Below are 24,141 nucleotides of genomic sequence, written 5' to 3' on the forward strand. Positions count from 1 at the left end.
ATGAAATGACCCTCCCCAAATCCCGTAGTGGCGGGAGCCTCGTGCACTGGGTATACCCTTTTTTAGTCTGTTCCAACAGTTGCAGTGCTGAGCAAAAGGTTGGCGATGTAGAGAACAAAAGGAGTGTTCCCCTGAAAGAGCTGACATGTTTATGCAGGTCGTAAGTTATTCCTTCCCCCCTAATCTGACACTGTGAGTATTTTGTATTGCGATTTTCAGGACGGGGGTTGTGTTGGTCTCTTAGTAAATGGTATACTGTGTAAGGGAAAATGGCCCTTTTTGGATCCTTGACTGGATAAATCAATCAATGCGTTGCCTTTGCATTGTGGTAAAGTGGCATATTCTCGGGACCAGGGTTGTCTCCTCTTCTCACTTGACAAAAAATTTTGAATATAAGGGAATATGATCTTAATTCCTCACCCTTCAAGCATCCCTCTGGCTAATTGCCTGAGCTGAAGCATGCTCGAGTGAGAAGGCTGTCTCCTTTTCTCTATTTTGGTTTCTTACTTAATCTCTCTCTCTCTCTCTCTCTCTCTCTGAGTGGTTTGTGCATTGTAGGATTATGGGTCCCATATCCAAATGTTGTGTGGTTGCGTTATGGGAGTTTCTCAGTACTTGTACCATACCTTTGACAAGAAGAATAGTGTGTGACGAGGTGATTAAGTTGAGTGAGTTGAGGAGAGGGTGCCATGGACATGCCTTGCAACATTATTGTCATCGCCACCTCCACCTTTGGAGATAGAGAGAGGATCCACTGCCACCGGGGTGGAGATTTTGCCCCTCCCAACAGCCAGAGCTTAAGGCTGATTGTCTAAGAGCTTGATTTGATTTCGAAACTACCCATTTAGCTGAGATTGTTGTCGCTATTTAAGGAGCGGGATAAGGGTCCCCATGAATTTACATCCTTGGACACTCTAAAATCACTTACACGTCTTCTTTTAGGGACAAAAGAAAGCTGGTCACAAATTTTGTTTATAACTTTCTTGGTTACAAACAGACGAACAATTGAGAAATGAGAATGAGAGAATGATTGGGCTTGTCTAGAATGGCAGAGGCCTTTCTTATTTGTAGAGTGGATTTGCGATTACAACAGATTACAATTAAGGAAAGCTAGGTAAGGATGAGTCATAATCCTTATCCTATCATACAATGAATCTAGACAATCTAATCATAACCCTTATCCTTAAATTCCCCCTCAAGTTGGTGGATAGATGTCTCTCATGCCCCACTTGCATACAATAGGATTAAATAGCTTACAATTTTAACCCTCGGTGAAAATATCAAATCATTGAAAATATCAAATAACTGATTTTCGGAAGTGACAAAGGGAATGCAAACCAGGCCTTGTTCAAACTTCTCTTTGATGAAGTGTCTATTAATCTCAATATGCTTACTCCTGTATTCTAGACGGGAATATGAGCTATACTAATTGCTGCCTTATTATCATAGATTCACAGTAGAGTCTCATCAGTTCCTCAGATGTTATCACCATATCACCAAGTAATACTTCAAGCCATATAAGTTTACATATACCTTCAGCCATTGCTTGGCACTCTACTTTTGCATTGGATTTGGAGACCACTGTGATGTAGATAAGTCTCTTGGGCTTATTTTATTGCAAATAAGCCTTGGGTTGTGTTATATATGTGTTGGGCCTTTGATCCCATGGGTTTTCTTTGAAATAGACCACTTTAATGGGCTTAAAATATGTGTAGAAAGTAGGAAAACGGGATTTATTTAGTGCTTTAATTTAAATTGTTTTAATTCAATAAAGGCCCATTGGGCCCATCGAGTGTACTGTCCTATATGGACTATTAGTTAGTCAGTCCTACTCCATGTTGGAGGTAGAAGTCTAGTCTTAGTTCTATTTGAAGTCCTAGTTGTAGTAGGGGTGTCTAGTCTTATTTAGAAACTGGCTCCTAGTCAAGGTCATAGTTAGCAAATTCGGATTTGGGAATTATTCGGACGGAGAATTATTCGGAATAATTCGACTGGTCAATTTAAGGGTTCGGTAAAAAAAGCGGTCAAAAAAGCTGACAAAATAAAAATCGGATTTGGATTCGAGAATTATTCGATTACAAAAATAAAAGTCGGACAAAAAATTTGGACTTTTTTTTATATAATATATTGTATCTTTTTTATTTATCAAGTTATTAACTTGATATGTACACCTAGAAAGAGCAAATTACTGTAGTTCAAATATACAATACAATAAAAAACTAGGAAAAAACTGTCATTGGGTGATGGAAACAATAGTTGCAATAATCCAATTTCTAAAGAAATTGTCCTGTAGGAATATAAAAGTTCAAAATCACATCATTCAATCCATGATTCACCTAGTTCCATGATTCCATTATCCATGCTTAAAAGGAAAAACTATTCTAAATAAAGCAAAACATCCACAAAAGCTACATAGTTATTCTTTTATTTCTGATTGCTCCAATTTCTTGCAAGTTTCGTATTGCCCACTCTGTGCAACATAGTTTAGTTCACAAATTTCATTCAATTAAAAAAAAAATCCAAACCTATGAAACAGAAGTATAGAACTATATAAGTGTTACAGAACAGAACAACAATCAAATACAAATTTAACACAGAGAGGGCAGTTAGATACAATCAGAGAAAAACTCCTATGACAGATGATCTATGGCGATTTGTCATAGGAGTTTATCAAATGCAAATTGTTTGAGATAATCCACACATGTGCTGCAAAGATCCTTCTTTGCGATCTAGTAAGAATCCCTTGATTGCAGACAACCATGAGTTCCAACATCCAACACTTACTGTTTTCTCCTTTAAACAATCAAATTATTTTGGATTTTGCTGCCACTGTTCAGGAGGATGATTACTAACCCGTAGCCATAAGATTCCGCGGGAAGGAAGTGGATCGGAAGTTCGGAACTCAGAAGGACTGAAGGAGTGAGGTCGCCGGTAGCCCATAGTCGCAAGACGGCAAGAGTCCACAGAACCCAAAGATGGCGATTCTTCAATCGTAAGTGGAAAGTGGAAACCCAAAAGGTCAAACCGTGAGATGGATCTACAAGCTGAGAAGCCTGAGATGTGTTAGTTTTTTCAGAGAGGGCGAGCCGGCGAGGCAAGACCGCAGAAGGTGACGAGCGGCGAGGTAGGGCCGCAGGAGGCAGAGAGTAGCGAGGCCGCAAGCGACGAGGCAGCGAGGTTGCGAGCGGCGAGGCTACAAGGCGGCGAGGCAGGGAGGCGGCGATTGGCGAGGCAACGAGGCGGCGAGGTGTAGGCACTGGTTTTCAGAGAGGGTAAGAGATTGGAGAGATTTGGTTTCCAGAGAAAATCACGCATTCAGAGTTCGGTTTTGGATTTCTATGTTTTGTTTTGTTTTTGTTTTTTAAGTGGGTTAATGGTAACCGAATAATTCGGTTTAATCCGGTTTGTCACGATTTATTCGCGTTTTATAATCACTTTTAAAAAAACCGCGAATTTTACCGATTTTTATTTTTTATTCGGATTCGGTCAGAAATTTTCATTTAATTCTGAAAAATTCGATTCGGCCGAATAATTCGCAAATTATTCGGCCGAATTGCTAACTAGGGTCAAGGTATGATTGTAATTCTATCCTTTTTAAATAGAGGAGCCTATGCACTGATATTTCTTAGACTTGAATGAATAAATTATTGAGTGATTACTCTTTAGCTAAAAAGCTGTTATTGAGAGGTGAGATGCCTAAACCTTTGAGGGGTGTGATACCCAAACCCTAAGGGGTGATACCCGTTTCTTTATTCTCTTTCACCCTTCTTAACCCCCCATATATTCTATTCTTCTTTTTCTATTTTATTGCCGTAACATTCAAGAGGTACAATTCAGATTCTGTGAAAAGCTATTATAATCCAGAACCGACTTGCATCAGTGAAGATTTTAGGAGAGAGATCGATCTCCATATCTCCCTCCTTTGACCTCTGATCTGTAAACCCTTTTAATGGTGTGTTTTAGGCTGCTATTAGACCACTCGGTCCTCTTCTTGGAGCTGTCCAGATCTGTCCAGCAGTTGTTCTGAAGAATCTTGAAGTTTTCTCTCTCCTAGGTCAGAAAATCAAGAAAGCTTGTTACTTGACAACCAGTCATCAGAATCCTCTCAACTTTGGGGATTTTTGTACCCTCCCTAGGGACTATCTACGCCCAAGAGTGTAGCTTAATCGGACTCCTACAGACCTGGCCGCACCTCTCTCTCTCCAGCTCTATAGCAGGTCTTTCTCTTTCCTATTGGGTTGGGTTTTGGGCTAGTTTTGCTCCTATATAGGTATTGTATACTTGGGGGTTTATTTGATGGTCTTATTTTTTTGTTTCCTGATCCTATTTGTATTATTTGGGCTTATAAATTGCTGGGGTAGTTTCTTGTAATCTACTACTGCATTCCACTGGTTGTTTCTTGCTTTTCTAGGTAACCAAATTTTCTCCACAGTAGGTACAATATTCGAAGGTAGATCATCGATCATCTATACATCCAACCCAGTCTACATCAGTAAAGGCTTCCAACTTCAAATAACCACGATTAGAGAATAAGATTCCCTTTCCAGGAGTTGATTTTAAGTATCTCAGAATTCGATTTACTGCCTCAAGGTGTGTAGTTTCTGGAGCATGTAGAAGACCAACTACCCCCACAACCTTCATTGTGGAGTTGGTGGTTGACCTTAAAAGGGGAATCAATAGGTTCACACCAAAGCATACCAGTCTCATTGAGAATATCTAGGACATACTTCCTCAGGGAGATAAAGATACCTTCGCTGGACCTTGCTACCGCTATTCCCAAGAATTATCTAAGAGGTCCCTTGATCTTGAACTTCTTGGATAACTGAGCTTTCAACTTGGAGATCTCAATATCATCATACAATAGAGCTGTAACTTTACTACTCTCTTGCTTAATAAACAAATTGTGATTAGCATGACTTTGTTTGTATCCAAACTTATGCATCGCCTTCAGGAACCGGCTAAACCAAACCCCTGGTGATTGCTTAAGGGCCATAGAGAGACTTCTTTAATTTGCACACCTTATCGGTTGTAGATGGAGATGTGAAGCCAGAAGGGATATCCATGTAAACCTCTTAATTTAAGCTTGATACAAGTACCCAGCCCAAGTAAATAACTTCAACACGTACACAATCAAAGCCCCACAACCAGCAACAGAACCTCAACAAGAAGTCCTATCGGCTAGGACAGAATATCTAATAAATTGCAGCAAACAGAAATATAAATAAATCACCTATACTTAGATGATACTAGGTCTCTTAGTAACAATCAGAATATCTGTTAATAACCTGGACTAAACAATTAGAAATAAGAAGGACTAGGGTTGGAGATTAGGGAAGAAGAGAGAAGAGAGGAAGGAACAAGGAGAGAAGATGAGAGAAGGAGAAGGGGAAATGAGAGCAAAACATGGAGAGGCTTTCTTGCTCTTTTCAGTTATATTAAGTTCAACCAGAACTTTAAGGAAATTACATTAGACCTCCCTAGGAAGGTTAAAGGGAAAAAATAAAATACAGCTTAGGACAACATAATATAAGAACAATTCATAAACTACCCCTATAACATAAACTCCAACACTCCCTCTTAAGCTGGAGAATAAATGTCATACATTCCCAACTTGCATAAGAGGGCACTGAACTGGGGAGGAATGAGTCCTTTGGTGAAGATGTCTGCCAGTTGATCACTTGTCCTCACAAATGGTGTGCAGATGTTGCCAGAGTCAATCTTCTCTTTGATGAAGTATCGGTCTATTTCAATGTGCTTTGTTCTATCATGTTGCACTGGGCTTTGGCCAATGCTTATAGCTGTTTTTTTTTTTGTCACAATAGAGTCTCATATGTCCTTCATTGTCATACCCCAACTCGAGAACCAATCGATATAGCCAAGTGAGTTCACAAACTGTATGAGCCATTGCCCTACACTCAGCCTCTACACTAGATCTAGCTATAACTGGCTGTTTCTTGCTCCATGCAACCAAGTTACCACCCACGAATGTGCACTAACCAGATGTAGATCTCCTATAAAAAATGGATCCAGCACAATCAGCATCAGAATAACCTTCTACTTTCAAGTGATTGTTCTTGGCGTACAAAAGTCCTTTTCCTGGAGAGGACTTCAAGTATCTGAGGATGTAGTATATATCATCCAAGTGCCCACTCTTGGGAGCATGCATAAATGACTCACTATTTCCACTACATAAGAAATGTTTGGGCGAGTAAGAGACAAAGAAATCAACTTCCCCACTAGCCTCTGGTATTTCCTTACATCAACAAGAGAAGGGCCACAATCTTCTCCTAGCTTATGATTCTGCTCAATAGGAGAACTTGTCGATTTACAACCCAGCATTCGTATTTCTTTCAACAGATCTAGCATAAATTTTCTTTAGCATATATTGATTCACTTCTTAGACCTTGATACTTCAATACCTAAGAAATACTTCAAGTGTCGTGGATCCTTGATCTCAAATTGTTTGGGCTAGATAAGATTTTAGCCTAGCAATCTCATCATTGTCATCTCCAGTCACCACGATATCATCAACTTACACAATCAATGTTGTGATGGTGCCATTACCTCGCCGGGTAAATAATGTGTGATCTGCTTGACTCTGGGAATATCCATTATTCAGAATGGCCTGTTTGAACCTCTCAAACCAAGCCTTTGGTGATTGCTTTAGACCATAAAGTGCCTTCTTTAAGAGACACCTTACCACATTGGCTGCTGGAAACTTGAAGCTAGGAGGGGGCTACATATACACTTCCTCCTCTAAATCTCAATGGAAGAAGGCATTTTTCACATTCAACTGATATAACGGCCGATTTCTATTTGCCGCCACAGATTAAAGGACTCTTATTGAGTTATGTTTGGCCACAGGAGCAAAGGTCTCCTGAAATCAATTCCATACACATGATTGTACTCTTTGGCTACCAATCTTTCTTTGTGCCTCTCAATAGCACCATCTGATCGGTACTTGATCATATAAACCCACCTGCATCAAGGATTAAAGTATCGGTATCGGTCGGCTGAAATTAAGATATGTATCGGAGGTATCGTATTGGAGATATGGTAAGATACATTAAAGATACACACATAAATAGATAGGAAACACTTTTTTATAGACTTGTGCATAAAAAATAGTTTAAAAAAAAGCTATATATAACATGGATTATATATAAACACTAAAATGAGAGTATCACACTAAGAATTCAGGGTTTGTAGTTGTCCCATAAATGTAAAATCCTTGTTCGCAACCTTGATTTCCACTTTAATTAGAGTGAAATTGGCTGGCAACAACTTTGGAACAAAAACTCCTAAGAAAAATCGTGTTTTTCTTAAAAAATGACCCATTTTGTCTATTATATGACCATAGCGCACTGTATCGGTACATATCATACCGCATCGATATGTATCGATCGATACATATCGATACGCACCGATACGTACCGATACATACCGAAACATACATTTCACCTCGATTTTTAAATTTTTCATGGAGTATCTGTACGTATCGGTATGTATTGTAGGATACATATCGATGCAAAAGGATTTTAAAATTTTCATGTATTGTATCGGTAGTATCGTATTGGTAAGGGCCGACACCGATACATATCGATTGATACTGTGACACCCTGCCTCACATTAAATGCGGCACTGGATACCTCACTGTACCAGTTAGCCTAAACCACCAAGATCTAATGTAGAGATGAACCTACATAGGTACAAAATCTTCTACCAAATCAGAGTATGTATATAAGGGAAAATTTATATTTTACATAACCCATGGTGATCAATCTAAATGATAAATAATAATTATAGACAATTGAATTACAACTCACAATTACTATAATATAATCACATCTTACAAGCATAATAATTAAACCTTAAAGAAAAGGAAATACCAGTCCTCCACCATATGTCTCATTGACATAATCTCACAACAATTGCCGAGTCTCGATCCACTCCAGCTCAGGTTCCACCATTTAAAAACATAAATCCACGAGGGATGAGTTTCACAAGCTTAGTGAGGGGTGAGCATGTAATCACACACACAACATCATGATGCCAACACACTCAGTAATATCCACAGATGCACAGCCATATGATCCATTTTATTTATAAATATCCATTTTAGTTACTAAGTCTCAATATGTGGGTATAAGTGCTATAAGCAATGTAGGTGGTATCCCCTTCCCAGTAAGTCGGGCCTCAGATATACAAGCTAGTTGCAAGTAGGAGTCAGCCAGTCCTGGAAAGAACCTCGGTCCCCCGGCTAACCCCTAGATAGTAACCCCTGACAGCCATGGTCCCGGAATCCCACGCCGTCATCGGTCTCCCTTACTGTCTGACAGTCATGTGTATAGTATGCCATACCATGCTGTGCCCTCTCAGGATACAGTAGGTCGTATGTGGGCGTAGTAGTCCTCCGTGACCTACCACTGAGTGGGATTAGCCATACCTTACCCCTATTGGCAAGGGGTTATAGCACTGAGATGTGATCCTAACCATATGCATCTACATGCATCCATAACATCCGTACACATTTGTGGCCATAGCTGTAAGACTGACCTCTGAGCCCACGGTACCGGAAAGAACCTCGGCCACACCGTGCCTCAGACCATCAATGTTACAACCATCACCACACAACTATAATTCTACGTATCCACAAAACCTCGATCACATCAAAGTCGGTAAAATCATGCCACATGTGCATTATTTATATTTTTATGCAAAATAAATCCAAAACATGGTTTCCATCACATACACATGAGCATGCAGAACATAAAAGTATATAAAAACACTTCGTAAAGTGAAACAATCACCCACTCACCTTGATACCCGAATCTAATGCCTTTTCGTTGAGTTCCCATCCACGCATATCTTTATCTAGTATCTTAGGTGCCTAATTGATCAATTAATATGTTAGGTTAGTTTTAGTATTCATTGTTCAAGGACAACCCAACTTCCTAAACTTCTATTGAATTCCTTTACCGGAATCCAAACCAACAGTCAGACAGAGGCATTGATTCCTGACTAGCATTTCTCCCAACAACTTACCTACTTAACCAACTTGGCTCCCTAACCCTTATGTAGGTTACTTACCTGATCCGCACAATCTTGGGTTTCCTATTTGTTTGAACAGACCAAGCCACATAGTACAGAGGTCATCAGACACCCACCGGAGGCAACCTGTGGGTTATCATAGACCTCATCTGACTGGCCTGATTCCCAATGCAGTCTTCTTCCTCATTGTACTATTTTCTGTAAAGAGGTATGGTCTTACACTCCCTATGTACATTCCCTGACTATGGCAGAGTCCTCTTAGTCAATTTAGTGATAGGTTTAGGCTCTGGAATTCGTACCACAGTCATCTTTACAGGGCTAAGTTTCACTAAGTACGTATTTGTAGGTCACACTCTTGTATAGGGTGCACCCGGACCCAACCAACAGCCATATAGGGCTCTAAAATTCCAATTGGTAGGTATGGCTGGACCCAACCAGCTAGCCGATCAAGCTGCCAGAGCTCATTTTTCGCAGAATCCAATTCTGCCACTGCTATTGCTTTACACTGTAAGCCTAGAAATTGATTCCCTTTCTAGCCTAATTGGTATGCCCTTGTATGGAGAGTCTTATATGCTTATGTGGGTAGCATACTGACCCACCTCTGGGAGTAGATTAGCTAACCTGGGTATCTACACATTCCAATTTCAGAAATTCCAGGATTTAGATGGGAATTTAGGAGTTTTAGCACAATTGAATCAATTCTCCCTCTTAAACACCAAATTAGAACTATAATGATCAGGTTACAGTCACCAAAGTCCCATGTTATCTCCAATTGAGTTCCATACTTAATTTTTTTGAAAAGAATTTTTGATCAACACCTTCAAAAATTCAATTTTAATCCAATTTAAATTCTAATTTTGTTCTATTGCAGAATTCAAGTTACAATCAGCCAAATTCCCTCATCAATTTGCAGGAATTGACCACGATTGCTGAAAGCCCTCTGTTCTAGGGTTTACAGAGATGGTTTCAAGCCAATTGGGTCTCAGAACCTTGTTAAATTTTGGGAAACTAGAAAGCTGATTAGAGCACAGGAATCTGATTACAGTCGTTATTGGACTGAAATCCCTAATCCTAATTATGAATTCAGATGAACCATTTTAAATTCTGCAATAGTACATGGCAGAATTTCATACCTGTTGGATGAACTGTTCAATAGCAGCCCTAGGTGTAGAAGCCCTCTTCGTTACTTTCTTCTTCCCTTCTCTCCTCCTTTCTTCTTCTTCTTCTTCTCCTTTCCTTCTTTTCTTTGCTGCTAACAGTAACCATATAGCTAGGGGTGTCAAAACCTAGCCCGAACTGATAAAATTGACTGATAAAACCCGAACCGAACGAAACCTATCCTTATTGGATCGGTTTTGGACTGAGGTATGTTGGGACCAGCTGAAAACCGGTCCAAACCGAACCGACCAATAACCAAACCGAATGAAACCGGAAAAAAAATAAATGATTATGAGATTATAAATTGGTGAATTGGCCATCCATTTTTTACAATATTAGTTAGCAAATTTTTTATTGTAAAGGGAATTATTACAAATCATTGAATATTAGGTTATGAATAGAGAAATTGATTTGTCAATTGTAATAATGCTTCCATTGACTATAGAAAACTAGTTGGATAGTTAAATGAATGATTGGAGGTTCATATTGTGATTTAAATAAGTTATCTTCTTAGTAATTTGTTATCCATTGGTTTCAATATTAGTTATCTTTTCCTTACAATGATAAACCATGATTTAATCATACATTTTAAGTGTTCTTTTCGTCAAATCTTGTCACTATAAGTTATGAATGTAAGATTCATTATAGTTCAAGCCCAATAATAAACCGATCTAAACCGGTATTAACCTGATATTGAAAAACCGAAATAAATCGAAACCAAACCGGACCAAAACCAAAATTGACGGATAACCGAAGTTCCTTAACAGATTGGTTTTGGTTTCCCTCATTCCGAGACCGAAATCGAAACCGATTCAACCCAACCGAAACCAAACCAAACTGTCCAATTGACACCCCTACGTATAGCACAAATGAGGCATTAGGGCTGATAAAAATATTTATAGGCCAGCCCAAATGAGACCTTAGGGGTGTTTGGCTAGACCCTATAACTTGATTTAAATTAATTTAATACTTTAACATCTCATAACCCCTTGTAGGCCCCACTTCCCACTAAGGTAAATCGTGGGTTAAAATCCTCAAATAGACCCCTACACATGGTGGGAGTGCAAGGGGCAATGCTGTAGAGAAGTGGCCCCACAAAGAAAACCTAATTTTTCAGTATTCTGCCAATCAAACTAGCTGGCTGGTTGCCTTTTTTTTTGGCCTTCCAGCGGACTAATCCTCTGTCTTACATTACCTGACATGTGTGGGGCCATTCCCACAATTTTGACTAGTTTACCTCTCCTACTTGACTATTAAATCTGCCAATTTCTCCATGTGCCAGTTAGGTCCTGACATTGGGGAACAGTTGCTTCAAAATTCAGGGTGTTACAGATACAGTACGATATGTATCGATACTTTAAACCATGCTTGCATCCAACTAGAATTTTCCCCCTTGGGAAGGTCAACCAGTTTCCATGTACAGTTCTTCTCAAGTGCCATCATTTCCTCTTAAATGGCTTATTTCCACGTAGGGTCTAACATAGCCTTAGTAATAGTTTTGGGGATGGAAGTAGAAAAAAGAGCAGCTATAAAAGCAACACTTGTAGGAGAGAGCATCATAGGAAACAAACTAGGCTATATGATTAGTACAAGCTCTCTTACCTTTACGAATAACAATAGGGAGATCCAACTCTGAATGAGGAAAGGAGATGTTACCTGACTGAGAAAGGGGAAGCTCAGGATGTGGATTCAAAGAGGAGTCTTGGCAGGTCTTCTTTGTCCTTTTTGTGTACACAATATCAGGTGCCTTCTGTGTACAAGGTTCCACAATATCAACGTCATCCACCTCTTTATGTTTCCCAATATCAAAAGAAAACAGAGTCATAGGCAATGGGGTAAAAAATGGAATGGCATCAACAACCTTTTCACTTCCATTTCCATTCTCCCTCTGAAGAGGATGCTGATGAGGAGCAAAGAAAGGTACAGACTCAAGGAAGGTGACATCTTTTGAAAGAAATCGCATGTGAGATGAAGGGTGGTAACCTCTGTAGCCTTTTGGTGGTGGAAGAATACCCAAGGAAGAGGCATTTGAGAGCCTTGGGATAGTTTGGTGCGGGAGGATTTGTTAATATGCACATAACAACGGCAACCAACTTCCCTGGGAGGAAGAGAGAAAGCAGAAGATTGAGGAGACGAGTGCAATAGGGTTTTGAGACCCAAAGATTTTGGTAGGCATGCGATTGATGAGAAAAGCAGCAGTAAGAACGACTTCAGACCAAAAAGTTTTAGGAACATGCATACCAAATAAAAGGCTTCTACTGACTTCTAACAAATGACGATTTTTCCTCTCAGCCACCCCATTCTGTTGGGGTGTATCAACACAAACGAGCTGATGGATAATACCAATGTTAGTAAAAAAGTCTTGCAGACCACCATACATGTACTCTCCCCCTTTATCATACTGGACTATTTTGATCTTGGTTTCAAACTGGGTATGGACTATGTTGTAGAAGTTTTTGAAGGCATAATAAACATCACTCTTATGTTTCATAAGAATGGTCTAAGTACAACGAGAAAAATCATCAACAAATGAAACAAAATAATGATGGCCAAACAAGGAGGTAGTGGGACAAGGTCCCCAAACATCAGTTTGCACAATGTGAAAAGGAACAACATATCTATTACCATGATAAGGATAAGATGAATGACAATGTTTAGCAAAATTACATGTTTCACAATGAAATACATGAGAAGAAGCAAAAGATGTAAAAAAATGAGGTAGTTGTATCCTCATAACAACTAAAGAGGGATGTCCCTAACGTTGATGCCAAAGTATTATAGAGTCTATAGAACTAGCATCACTACGGCCACATGCGTAGGACTGTGGTGTAGTTAAAAAAAGGTAACTGCGGTTCAAGATGGTATAGGCCGCCCTCCCTCATGTCCATTGCCAATAATCCTTTTCGTCACCAAATCCTGAAAAAGACAATGAGAAGGAAAAATGTGATACAACAATTCAAGGTTTTAGTTAAAGTGCTCACAGACAATAGATTCAAGGTAAGGTTAGGAACATGAAGAACGTAATCAAGTGAAATGGAAGAGGTAATGGGGATACTGCCTTTACCAGAATTAGAGGAGAATGTACCATCAGCTACCTAGATCTTATCCTTACCAGAACAAATGGAGTAGGAGTTATAATATTGGGATGTACTAGTCATGTGGTCAGTGGCACCAGAGTCAATGACCCACGATGGAGCGGTGGAAGGTGCGGAGGTGGTGATATGCTAGCGGAAGCTGAGGCATCCTACGAGGTAGATGGGCTAGCAAACTAAGATATGAACCGGCGAAACACTGAAATATCATCCCTGGAGAAGGAGCTGGTATCTTCCTATGAGAGGCCTCTAGTATCAATCTGTCACAGTAGCATGGGCTGTAGCCCCTCCTTTGCGGCCGCCACGTGTGCCAGTAGATCCACCACGTGTACTAGGACGGCCATGAAAGACCTAGCACCTCTCTTGAGTGTGGCCAGGTTTCCCACAATGATCACACTGTCGTCTATCTATGTCATCTCCACGGGATGGCCCATGGCCTGGGCCGCCTTCACGTCGTTCATTATTAGTAGTGGAAGAAAGAGCAGAGCGCTCAAGTGAAGGTGTAGAATCCATGGCACCTCCTGGTCTCCTCACTCAAAGGGTAGCTACACACCTCGTCAAGGGATGAAAGAGGTGACCAGCCCAAAATCTGTATCCTGATTTGCTCATAGTTTGAATTCTACCCACCTAGAAGAATCAGAACATGCTATTTTTTAAGAGATATATATACCTTGGCTTCATCATCAGGATTGGTTAACTGAAGATCTCGGTATTGATCATACTCCTCCCAGAGTCCTATAATAGTATTATAGTAGTCAGAAATGGACTTGGTCCCGTGCTTTATGGAGAGAGCCTGCTGAAGGAGTTGGTAGACCTTCACAGAATCACCTATCCTGTCATAGGTCTTAGAGACACTATCCCAAATATCCTTAGCAGTTTCCTTCCTTATAAATCTCCTACCTATTTCAGGTTTCATGGAAAAAGTAGCCAAGTCATAACAGTAGAGTTTGCAGTTTCCCATTTTTGGTACCCAAGTTCTGCGACACTAGGAGCCTTGATAGCCCCAGTAATATAGCCTAGCTTCCCTCTACTCTGCAGGGATAGTTTCACAGAATGTGACCAATCCAAATAGTTGGTACTATCCAACTTCACAAGAGAAATATGAGCATTAGGATTGTCAAAGAAAATCGAACTGGGGTTGGTATTACTCGACCCACCCGATATAGCTTCCGTAGGTTCCGTGAGATCAGACATGATGTAAGGATACTCCTAAAACAACACCAATGGTGACCCAAACCAAGGGGGATACATAAGTCTCAAATATTGTCTTCTCAGGACCCAAAAAAAATTTTTTTTTTTTTCCGGCAAGTTAGTAAACCATGAAACCTATAACTTGATTTATGGCACAAATGAGGCATTAGGGCTGATAGAAAATATTTATAGGCCAGCCCAAATGAGACCTTAGGGGTGTTTGGCTAGACCCTATAACTTGGTTTAAATTAATCTAAAACTTAACATCTCATAACCCCATGTAGGCCCCACTGCCCACTAAGGTAAATGGTGGGTTAAAATCCTCAAATAGACCCCTACACATGGTGGGAGTGCAAGGAGCAATGCTGTAGAGAAGTGGGCCCCACAAAGAAAACCTAATTTTTCAGTATTCTGCTAGCCAAACTGGCTGGCCGGTTGCCCTAGTTTTGGCCTTCCAGCAGACTAATCCTTTGTCTTACATTACCAGACATGTGTGGGGCCATTGCCACAAATTTTGACTATTTTACCCTTCCTACATGAATATTAAATCTGCCAATTTCTCCCTTCTACTGCTGTACATGTGTGATCCATAAGATAACAGCTTATTTCCCATCTGCCAGTTGGGTCCTGACACTGGGGAATGACTGCTTCAAAATTCGGGGTGTTACAGCTTGTCCAGTGTTACTGCTTAGGTAACAAATAGAAAGGATTGGTTGGGGCAGAATGGAAAACCTGCATGCTCAACCAAGATTTGTGATGAATGTTTCACTGGTTTTCTGATTTAAGATGGCTGACAAATCAGTGTTTGAGATTTTTAAGGATGTTGGCTATTGAAAATGGCTTCAAATTTTGTGTCTCCTAATGGAAATACCACACACTCAATCTATTTCTATTCAAATTGATGAGATATCCCTATTGATCAATAAAAATGATCTAAAGTAATTAGATGCCACATTTCATTCAAAAGTGATCTTGGGATTGCCAAATTTCGAGAGTGTTGATTTAGCTTTCCAGTACTCATGTTTTTATTTCCTTATGTTTCTTCCCTTTGCAGGTATCTGCTAGCAGAAGCAGGTGACACATTATTTGCTTCCTTCATTGGAACAAAGCAGTACAAGTAAGCATGGTCATGCCCTTCTCAACTTTCAAAATTTCAAAGATTCATAAAAAATATTGACATTTCTTCTGCTATTCTTTTAAGGGATATAATGGCTGATGCTAATATACTGCAAGGTGCCATATTTCATGAGGATACTGCAGAAGATATTGAAGAGAATGAAGTTGCTGAATCTGAACAACTACAAAGCAAAAACGAAGAAAATCGTAGAAAGCCACTTCAATCAAAGCCCAACCACCAGAAAAGTAAACCCAGACCTGCTGCTCATCGGGTAAGATTAATGTTTCCTTCCTCAACATCACCCCTCGCCCCCGAAAAAAAAAAAAAAAAAAAAAAAAAAAAAAAAGAACAAATAGATTGTGGGATTCTCAGTGTTAGGTCTCTTTGCCAGTGTTTTCTGTGGTTGGTGAATAACTGGCTGATGATTCAATTGAGCAAGGGGTCATGCAGCTTAGATTTTGTTTTGAGAAATACTTCCTTTGTAGCCACAATCTTGTATGTGCACTTTGTTATCGGTTGTGATCTTTAGGTTTGATGGATGTCAGGTAGTTGGCATCCTATGTTGTAGTATTTTGTATCTCATTTAATTATCTGTAATCAGTAAAGCAATGTTTTATGTCTAGGGTTTCTTGGCTCGTGCCAAAGGGATACCAGCATTGGAATTGTACAGGCTTGCTCAGAAAAAGAACCGAAAGCTTGTCCTATGTGGACATTCTCTTGGTGGTGCAGTAAGTACGCTTGATCTTTTTTCACTAGTGGCTATTCAGACTACACTTTTTTATTTATGTGTGCTCGATGATGTAGGTAGCAGTGCTGGCTACCCTTGCCATTTTGAGGGTTATTGCTACTTCATCTCCATCAAAGGAAAGTGAAAGAGTTCAAGTCAAGTGTATCACATTTTCCCAGCCCCCCGTTGGCAATGCTGCTCTAAGAGAGTAAGTTTCTTGGCATATCTCCTATGAAAGGTTTTGGTCTGTATATTTTTTGGAATCCAAGATCAACTGGTGCTAATGATGGCATACAAAATTTTGACGTTCTCTTCTACTTGTCAAAGTGAGCCATTGATAATTTGGGTTTTCTACTTCCAGTTATGTCCACAGAAAAGGATGGCAGCACTATTTCAAGACTTACTGCATTCCGGAGGATTTAGTACCACGTATACTGTCACCTGCTTATTTTCATCACTATAATGCACAACCATTGCAAACATCTGCTGGATTGGGGACTAGTGGCCCATCATTGGTGAAACATGAAGATAGGTTTGAGGGGTCAAAAACAGTTAAAACCAAAGAGAATGAGGGGGAGCAGCTTGTGTTGGGTTTAGGACCGGTGCAGAATTCTTTCTGGAGGCTTTCGAGGCTTGTGCCCTTAGACAGTGTTCGTAAACAGATCAATAGATTTACAAGAAGACAAATTGAACCAACAGAAATAAATTCAGGATCTTCTAATGCTGGCTTGGCGCCAACCATTGATGAAGTTGCACCACAGTCTCTTGAGATCCAAGAGGGTTCAGATGGAATTTCCCTTAAACCTTTATCTGATACAGACAAAGATGCCCTCGATGAAGCAAAAAGTAGCAATGCAGTAGGAAAGAGCAGCACTACCATGGGGAATTCTGGGGGATGGCGCAGAGTGCCATACCTTCCTTCCTATGTTCCATTTGGGCAGGTAACTCATACAATCTGATATTTTTATTTGTCATCATTTTTTATTATACTGGACTTGCACACATGGAGGATTGTGGATTGCTTTTGCTTTTCAGAACATTACTGTTGCTTGCCTTGGTTTATGAGGTTTTAGCATTAGTTTGAGGCACTCTGATTGGCCTCTTTGACTTGGACATTTTCCCATAATATTAACTGCCCCAACCCCCAACACCATGTCTAAACTTCCAACAGTTACTATTTTTTATGCCTATAAAAAATGGAGATGTTGTCTGCGGATTATCTTTATTATTCCTTACTATTAGCTGCAGGATTTTTAATCGTATACTTCATATCAAAAGAAAGAAGTGGAAGAGGCAGTTTTTTATTTAAAAATATTGCTTTGAGTTACCTTGTGGTGCATGACTGTGAGGCGTAATGGTGCCTTCTTTTATTCTTAAATTAAAATTTTGTAGATGAGAAATTTATTGGAAGAACACGCACACAGATGCACATTTAATTGTGTATGTATGTCATATCTTTCTTGCCTGAAAACATCCATGCATTGGATTTTAGTATATACTGAAAATCTGGATGGCACCTACACATATCATGTCTCTTGGTTGAAACTCACATTCACAAGGTCTACACATGAAATGTTTACACTGAGCATGTGAGACTCACTTGCACAAGGTCTACACATGAAAATGTTTACACTGAGCATGTCTCTTGTTATTCTTTTTGGTACTGCTTCAAGAATTTGGCATCACTTTTTGGTGTCTTTAAGGGTAATGATGTTTAGAAAAGTAAAATGAAAAGAGTGGGAATTTTCTTCAAGTGGCTTGCATATCGGGCACTAGGTAGGGATTTCAGGTTTATGCCACTCCAAGGACTTTCTTGATAGAAACTGACTTAAAATTTAGATTTGATTGATGTTTTAGGACTTCCACATCTACAATAGGACTTTATTTTATTCCTCTGTTGCTTCGAGCCTTCCGACAGGTGTTGTATTCTGTATCCAGTTCCTGCTTGTCAGTGGTCTTCATTGTCACTATTGAAAGGAATACAGATTATTTGCTATTCTTGAATACTATGTATTGGTTTTATTCATATGTTATTAGGTTATACATATTGCTAATGGAATTTATTTCCTTAACTTTGCTGAACAATCACATAAAATGTTCATATTATAGGCACTTGGGGGGGGGTTGTTTACTAGAAATCTTATTCTGGATAACTCATATCATGCTTGTGCTACTGCTGTTCCTATAGATTCTGCAAATATAATTGTAAACTCATCTAGAAGTAACCTTGCTATTTGTGCTATAAATCAGCTTTATCTCTTGGGAAACTCTTCAGTTGAATCTCTCTCCGATGCAGAGTACTCAAAATTAACATCGGTATGAGCTTCCTTTATTCTTACGTCTAATTTCAGGACTTTGTCAATTGGACCTAGTGTGATTCTCAAAGTGTTTCATGTTACGGAAAATGTTTTTTGTGGGGAAGTGTGGCCCGTGCCCTGGCACATGGGGTTTTTGTGTGGGGGGGGGGGGGATGACCAGCACCCCATGAAAGGGAAAATGACGTTTCTGTTGATGCTTCCTCATGCACTCCCATTGGCCCTTGCGCACGCGTAGAAACTGTGCTCCCCCGCAGAAACACTTCCACTTCATATTATTATCAATTTGTAAAAGCAGTAAACAAATGTACAGAAATTTGTTGATGCTCTCATCTTATTGCTTTGTACTGGCAAAGGCATTTGCAGGTGAGGTCTGTGCTATCAGAAATGAGGGAACTATTTCAATCACATTCAATGAGGTCGTATAGGTCTCGCTTTCAGAAGTAAGAGTTACTACTTGTTGTACTCTAGAATTTTCCTGTTTCATCTAGTGCTGCTTGATGTTCTTATCATCGGCCATCTTTTTCTGGTGGGTGTCTTTGTTTATTGGTGCTGTTAAAACACTTCAAATCTTTTGGGGAAATTGTTCAGGTTAAAAAAGTTGGTTTTGGCCGGGTGAAATTATTTTCAATTCTATGTTTTTAGTTTTTGACCCCCCTGGTCCCTATCTATTTTCATTTGCAAATGTTTTCCATTAGATGAGAGGTTTTCAGGGAATGCTTTTATTTGTCAGAACGATGGAGTTTGGAGTAGTGACATGCTTTGTAAAGCATTAATTAATAGGGTATGGAATATGTTGTTCTGTGTATCCCCATGTAGTAAGTTTCCAATTTATACTTTCTCTTTGTACATTTTTTCCCATTGGAAAGGGGGGGGGGTGACTTGTCTTGTACAAGAGCTTGCTTCCAAGTTTCTACCTCAGATGCTTGCACCTTTTTGTATGTCATTTGGTTTTGGAGTATTCCCTTTATTAATGATCCATTTTCGTGCATCAGACTAAATGAATAAGAGAGAAAATCCAACTTATTTTTTAACACGATGCTAATTTTCTTGGAAATTCTAATTGATATTCATATTCTTGAATTCATTGATTTTTTAAGTCTTATGTAACAATCCAAATGTGATCTAACTGTGACTGGTCTTCCTTTTGGAAGTAGGGGAAAAAAGGAGGAAAAAGAAATTGCTTGAACAAAGAGGAAGATGGTTATTAATATTGCTTTGTGGAACATTTGTTGTCACATTGTTGGAACTGAAACAAAGCATCTCCTTATAACTGAAAAGCAATAGAGAGTAAACATTCTAATCTGTTCACTCCAAACAGTCCCTGAAAGAGTAGAGAAATGACTATATTATTAGCTTGGGAAAAAGAACGCCGCCTGGTTGCGTGGTCCCTGTGTCCAGACATAGGAGCATGGGAAATTACTGCCCTGTCCCATGTGAAATAAAAAATCCCATACATTTTGCCCCTGCGCACGCTACCAGTGTGGAGGCCATGAGACCAGGCAGTGATCTCTTGCCCTATTAGGTTATATAGAACTCGATTCAACTCAGCCTTATGACAACTAAATGGGGTTGGCTACGTGGATCCTTCTTCTCCAATCAACTATAATCAAAGCTATACTTGTTATTAGTCCTAAACTATATTATTAGTTTATGTAATATAGTAAGAACTCCAGTTTTGGAACTTGATTCACGCTTCTTTCTTGCAGAATCTATGACTTGTGCATGTCTGCTAATGTTTCTCCATTCTTGGGAATCGATCAATTACCTCAGTTCCCACATTTACAACAATGGCTTGGTCTTACAGTTGCTGATGCTGTAGAGCTTGGCCATATTGTAGAGTCCCCTGTTATACGCACAGCTACATCTATTGTTCCTCTAGGTTGGAGTGGTGTTCCTGGTGGGAAGAAGGAAGAATGGTTAAAAGTTGATATCACTGGTTATGGATTACATCTCTGCACACTAGTTCAGGCTCAAGTGAATGGTAACTGGTATTGCCTATTATCTCCTTTTACATCTTGTTATTTTATATAGTCGGCGTTTTAAAGTTGTAAAATGATCAAGGATTAAAGTATTGGTATCGGTCTCCATTTCGGTCGGCCAAATTTAAGATACGTATAGGAGGATATTGTATAAAAACCCTAAGATACGCTAAAGATACACACATAAATGGATAGAGAATACATTTTTATAGATTTGCATAGAAAAGCAGTAAAAAAAATATATAAATAGCATGTGTCATGCATAAAAACTAGAATAGAGAACACTTCACTAAGAGACAAGTGCATTCAATTGAAATTGTTCAAAAGGACGAGGTTTCTCACATGAAGTAATGGTCTATTGTCGACTTTTGATGAAATTTGAAATTATGAACAAATTGATGCAATAATTCATGTTCAATGCAATATTTTAGTTTGTTTTACCTAAATCTCTTCAAACATAGCAAAAAAAGAAGTAAAACAAACTTAATTGTTTGATCTTGCCATCTAGCTTCTTCTTAAAAAATGCTACTAGAACACTGCAAAAGAGATGGCAATAACTTGGGCAATCATGACATGAGATACAACATTCAATTTTGTGGAAGGATCAACACACTTGGCTGACAAACATTAAATGGAAATGATGACATTGGTTGTGATGATTCTTTTAGAAATTAAGAATTAAGTGAAATGGAGATATCAAACAGTAGACACTTGTCTGGCTGCAAGGACTCGGTTGATGTAAACTTGAGGAGATGATCAACATGAGGGTGCCATAATTCATGACAAGGAGGATATGAAAGAATGGTAAATCAAGATTGTGAAATCTGTTGGGTAGAAGTGCAGTTGTGCTTCAAATTTGGGAAACAATATTTCCAGCGAGAAGAACAAACTCTGTTTTGAAAGTGAAATGGGTTCTATGGATATGTATCTGTGAGTATTGGCTGCATCGATGAGTATCGGTTCGATACGAATCGATACGCATGTAATTCAATTGTTCAGGGCTCAATCATATGATACACTTCGATATATAGAAATTTTTTAAAATACATGTATCGTATTGGTGCCGACCGATACTGATATATATTGGTCAATATAGGACGATACACACCGATACTCAAAACCATGAAAATGATAATGGAGTAAATCATGACCACAGTTGTCAAGGCATTGCCTAGGCATCCAGGAGGCTTTGCTTGGACTGGCGCCTTGGTCACCTAGGTGGTGCAATGCTGGAGTTGACATAAATTTTGGTCCCCGTCGACCACCTTGGTTCGCCTAGGCACCATGACATCAATTGACTCATTAGAATGCTGTTTCAGACTTGATGATTTCTAAATGCTGAAGGACGTAAAATGCAAGTATGTGGGTTTAAACAAGTAGAGGATAGGATTGATGGGAGCCAACAGTTGTAACCTGAATAAATTCAAAGGGATTCTTCACACAAATATCATCAGAAAAGATGATTTTTGTTTTTCCACTGCATAACTTATTTCTGATGTGCCTATATAAAGGTAAGCAGGGACTTTATTAAAGGACTTTAGTTTATATGTGCCAATTATCCAGTTGAATCTTAAGCACAAATTGATTTAGATTCGGAACTTTCTTATCTAGAGTCCTGACTATAGTTGACATTTTCTAATAATTTATGCCCTTGGTTGACATACTGTGTATTAAATACTATGTGTTTTTGAGTTTTTATAATATTTGATAGTCAAAGTGATTAAATTTACAGGAAATATCACTCCCCTCCCCTGAACTATGGCAAAATATCAAATTCCTTGTACACTTTTTCAAAGATATCACTCCCTTCCCCCTAAACTCAAAGATTCTATCTATCGTCCCTCACCATTTGAAATGGCTATTAAGTCATCAATTTTTTTCCCTAGTACCGAAACTACCCCATACATGTTGAATATCCATTATGTCCTTCCTGATGTAAAAATTGACCAAACCCTTTTTCCCTCTCAAAGTCTCAATTGATCAAACCGCTTCTCAGCAAAACTCTCTGCATCTCCTTCAAGTTTATTCATCTTCAATGATCAGAGCCTTGGAGAAATCTTGTGGTCACGGAAGATCATTCTTGTAATCTGCGCTTGAAAGAAGAGGAATTAGACTACTAAATTAAATTGAAAGAGGTGAATGAGAGATTAATTTACCAGAATTTTACCCAAAAAACAAAAAAAGAGATTAATTTACCAAGAAACTTGAAGAAGGAGATGCGGAGAGGTTTGCTGAAAAGGGGTTTGATTGATTGAGAGGGAAAAGGGGTTTGGTCGATTTTTACATCATGAAGGACATAATGGGTATTCAACATGTATGGGGTAGTTTCGGTATTAGGAAAAGAATTTGATGACTTAACAGCCATTTCAAACGGTGAGGGACGATAGATAGACTCTTTTAGTTCAGGTGGAGGGAAGTGATATTTTTGAAAAAGTGTAGGGAAACTTGATATTTTGCCATAGTTCAGGGGAGGGGAGTGATTTTTCCTTTTAAATTTATAACATAATTGATCATGCAAGGGACAACATTTTTCATATGATTAAAATTGGGATTTTACCGAGTATTGATAATTCGCATGTAGGGTCCAAAAGAACACTGCAAGTCCTATTGGCAAAAGACCATTTAGATTGTAATGGAAAAAAATTCATAGCTATTTATGGTCTTTAAATTTATCTAAAACCTTGGTCTTCTGCTACATTGTTTATTGAACCTTCCATGAGCTTTCCCTGGATTGAGCTAATCCCCATGACAGTATCTTCTTGGGAGGTGGTTTTACCAATCTTACTGTGTGTGCACTTATCAGGAAAAAAAAAAAAACCTTCTTAATGTGTGCATTTCTTACTTATCGAAAGAAATAAGAGAGGGGAAAAAAAAAATAGAAGAAGCAGAAAAGTTGTTACAATTTTGTTTTGATGCCTGTCTTCCGGGGTGTGAAACATATTCTGAGAGGTAAGGTTCCCATTGTAACATTCAGAAGTTTAGCCATGTGAGGGCATTGAGTAATTGTTTTGTTCAATAGCTTAGTTGCTCCTAATTGTTCACCTTGTTTGTCTATTGCTTATCTTGGATGTTATTTGTAAATATATGTATGTGCTCTTTCTCTCAAGGCTGTCAAATCGCCTAGGCAATAGACCAGTCTCGAGGGATCAACCAAGACTTAGACAAGCCACACTGGGCCATTCTCTTCTGTGCTAATTTTATATCAAATTGTGAGACTTATAAGTCATGAAAACAACCTATATATCCCCCAAGAGAAATGTTGGACTTCTTAGTCGTCTTAACTGGTAGAGCATGTGGCTTGTGTACCACATGATGTAGGTTGAAGTCCTTCTACAGACAGAGAAATCGTACTCTATTGCCTACAACAAAACCAAAATAGAAACACAAATTTCCCCAACGTAAAGCCACAAGAAACTCACAAATCACAATTTACGGAAACTAATGTATGATTTACAAATGTTAATTCTCTAATCTTAATAAGATCTTGCCTCCCTTCCCTTCCCCCCCA

The 24,141-nt window shown here is 39.0% G+C and overlaps 1 protein-coding gene across 1 annotated transcript in view; it reads left to right on the forward strand.

Annotated features, from left to right (window-relative positions):
* LOC122085112 overlaps window positions 1-24,141 on the forward strand; it is a 37,517-nt gene that overhangs the window by 2,761 nt on the left and 10,615 nt on the right. Inside the window, exons 3-10 of the mRNA XM_042653554.1 lie at window positions 15,547-15,609; window positions 15,694-15,880; window positions 16,233-16,337; window positions 16,414-16,544; window positions 16,698-17,277; window positions 18,587-18,652; window positions 19,018-19,094; window positions 20,361-20,642. Coding sequence (XP_042509488.1) covers window positions 15,547-15,609; window positions 15,694-15,880; window positions 16,233-16,337; window positions 16,414-16,544; window positions 16,698-17,277; window positions 18,587-18,652; window positions 19,018-19,094; window positions 20,361-20,642 — 1,491 coding nt within the window. The remainder of the gene's footprint in view (window positions 1-15,546; window positions 15,610-15,693; window positions 15,881-16,232; window positions 16,338-16,413; window positions 16,545-16,697; window positions 17,278-18,586; window positions 18,653-19,017; window positions 19,095-20,360; window positions 20,643-24,141) is intronic.

Source organism: Macadamia integrifolia, chromosome 1, assembly GCF_013358625.1.
Source record: "Macadamia integrifolia cultivar HAES 741 chromosome 1, SCU_Mint_v3, whole genome shotgun sequence".
Classification (NCBI taxonomy): Eukaryota; Viridiplantae; Streptophyta; class Magnoliopsida; order Proteales; family Proteaceae; genus Macadamia; species Macadamia integrifolia.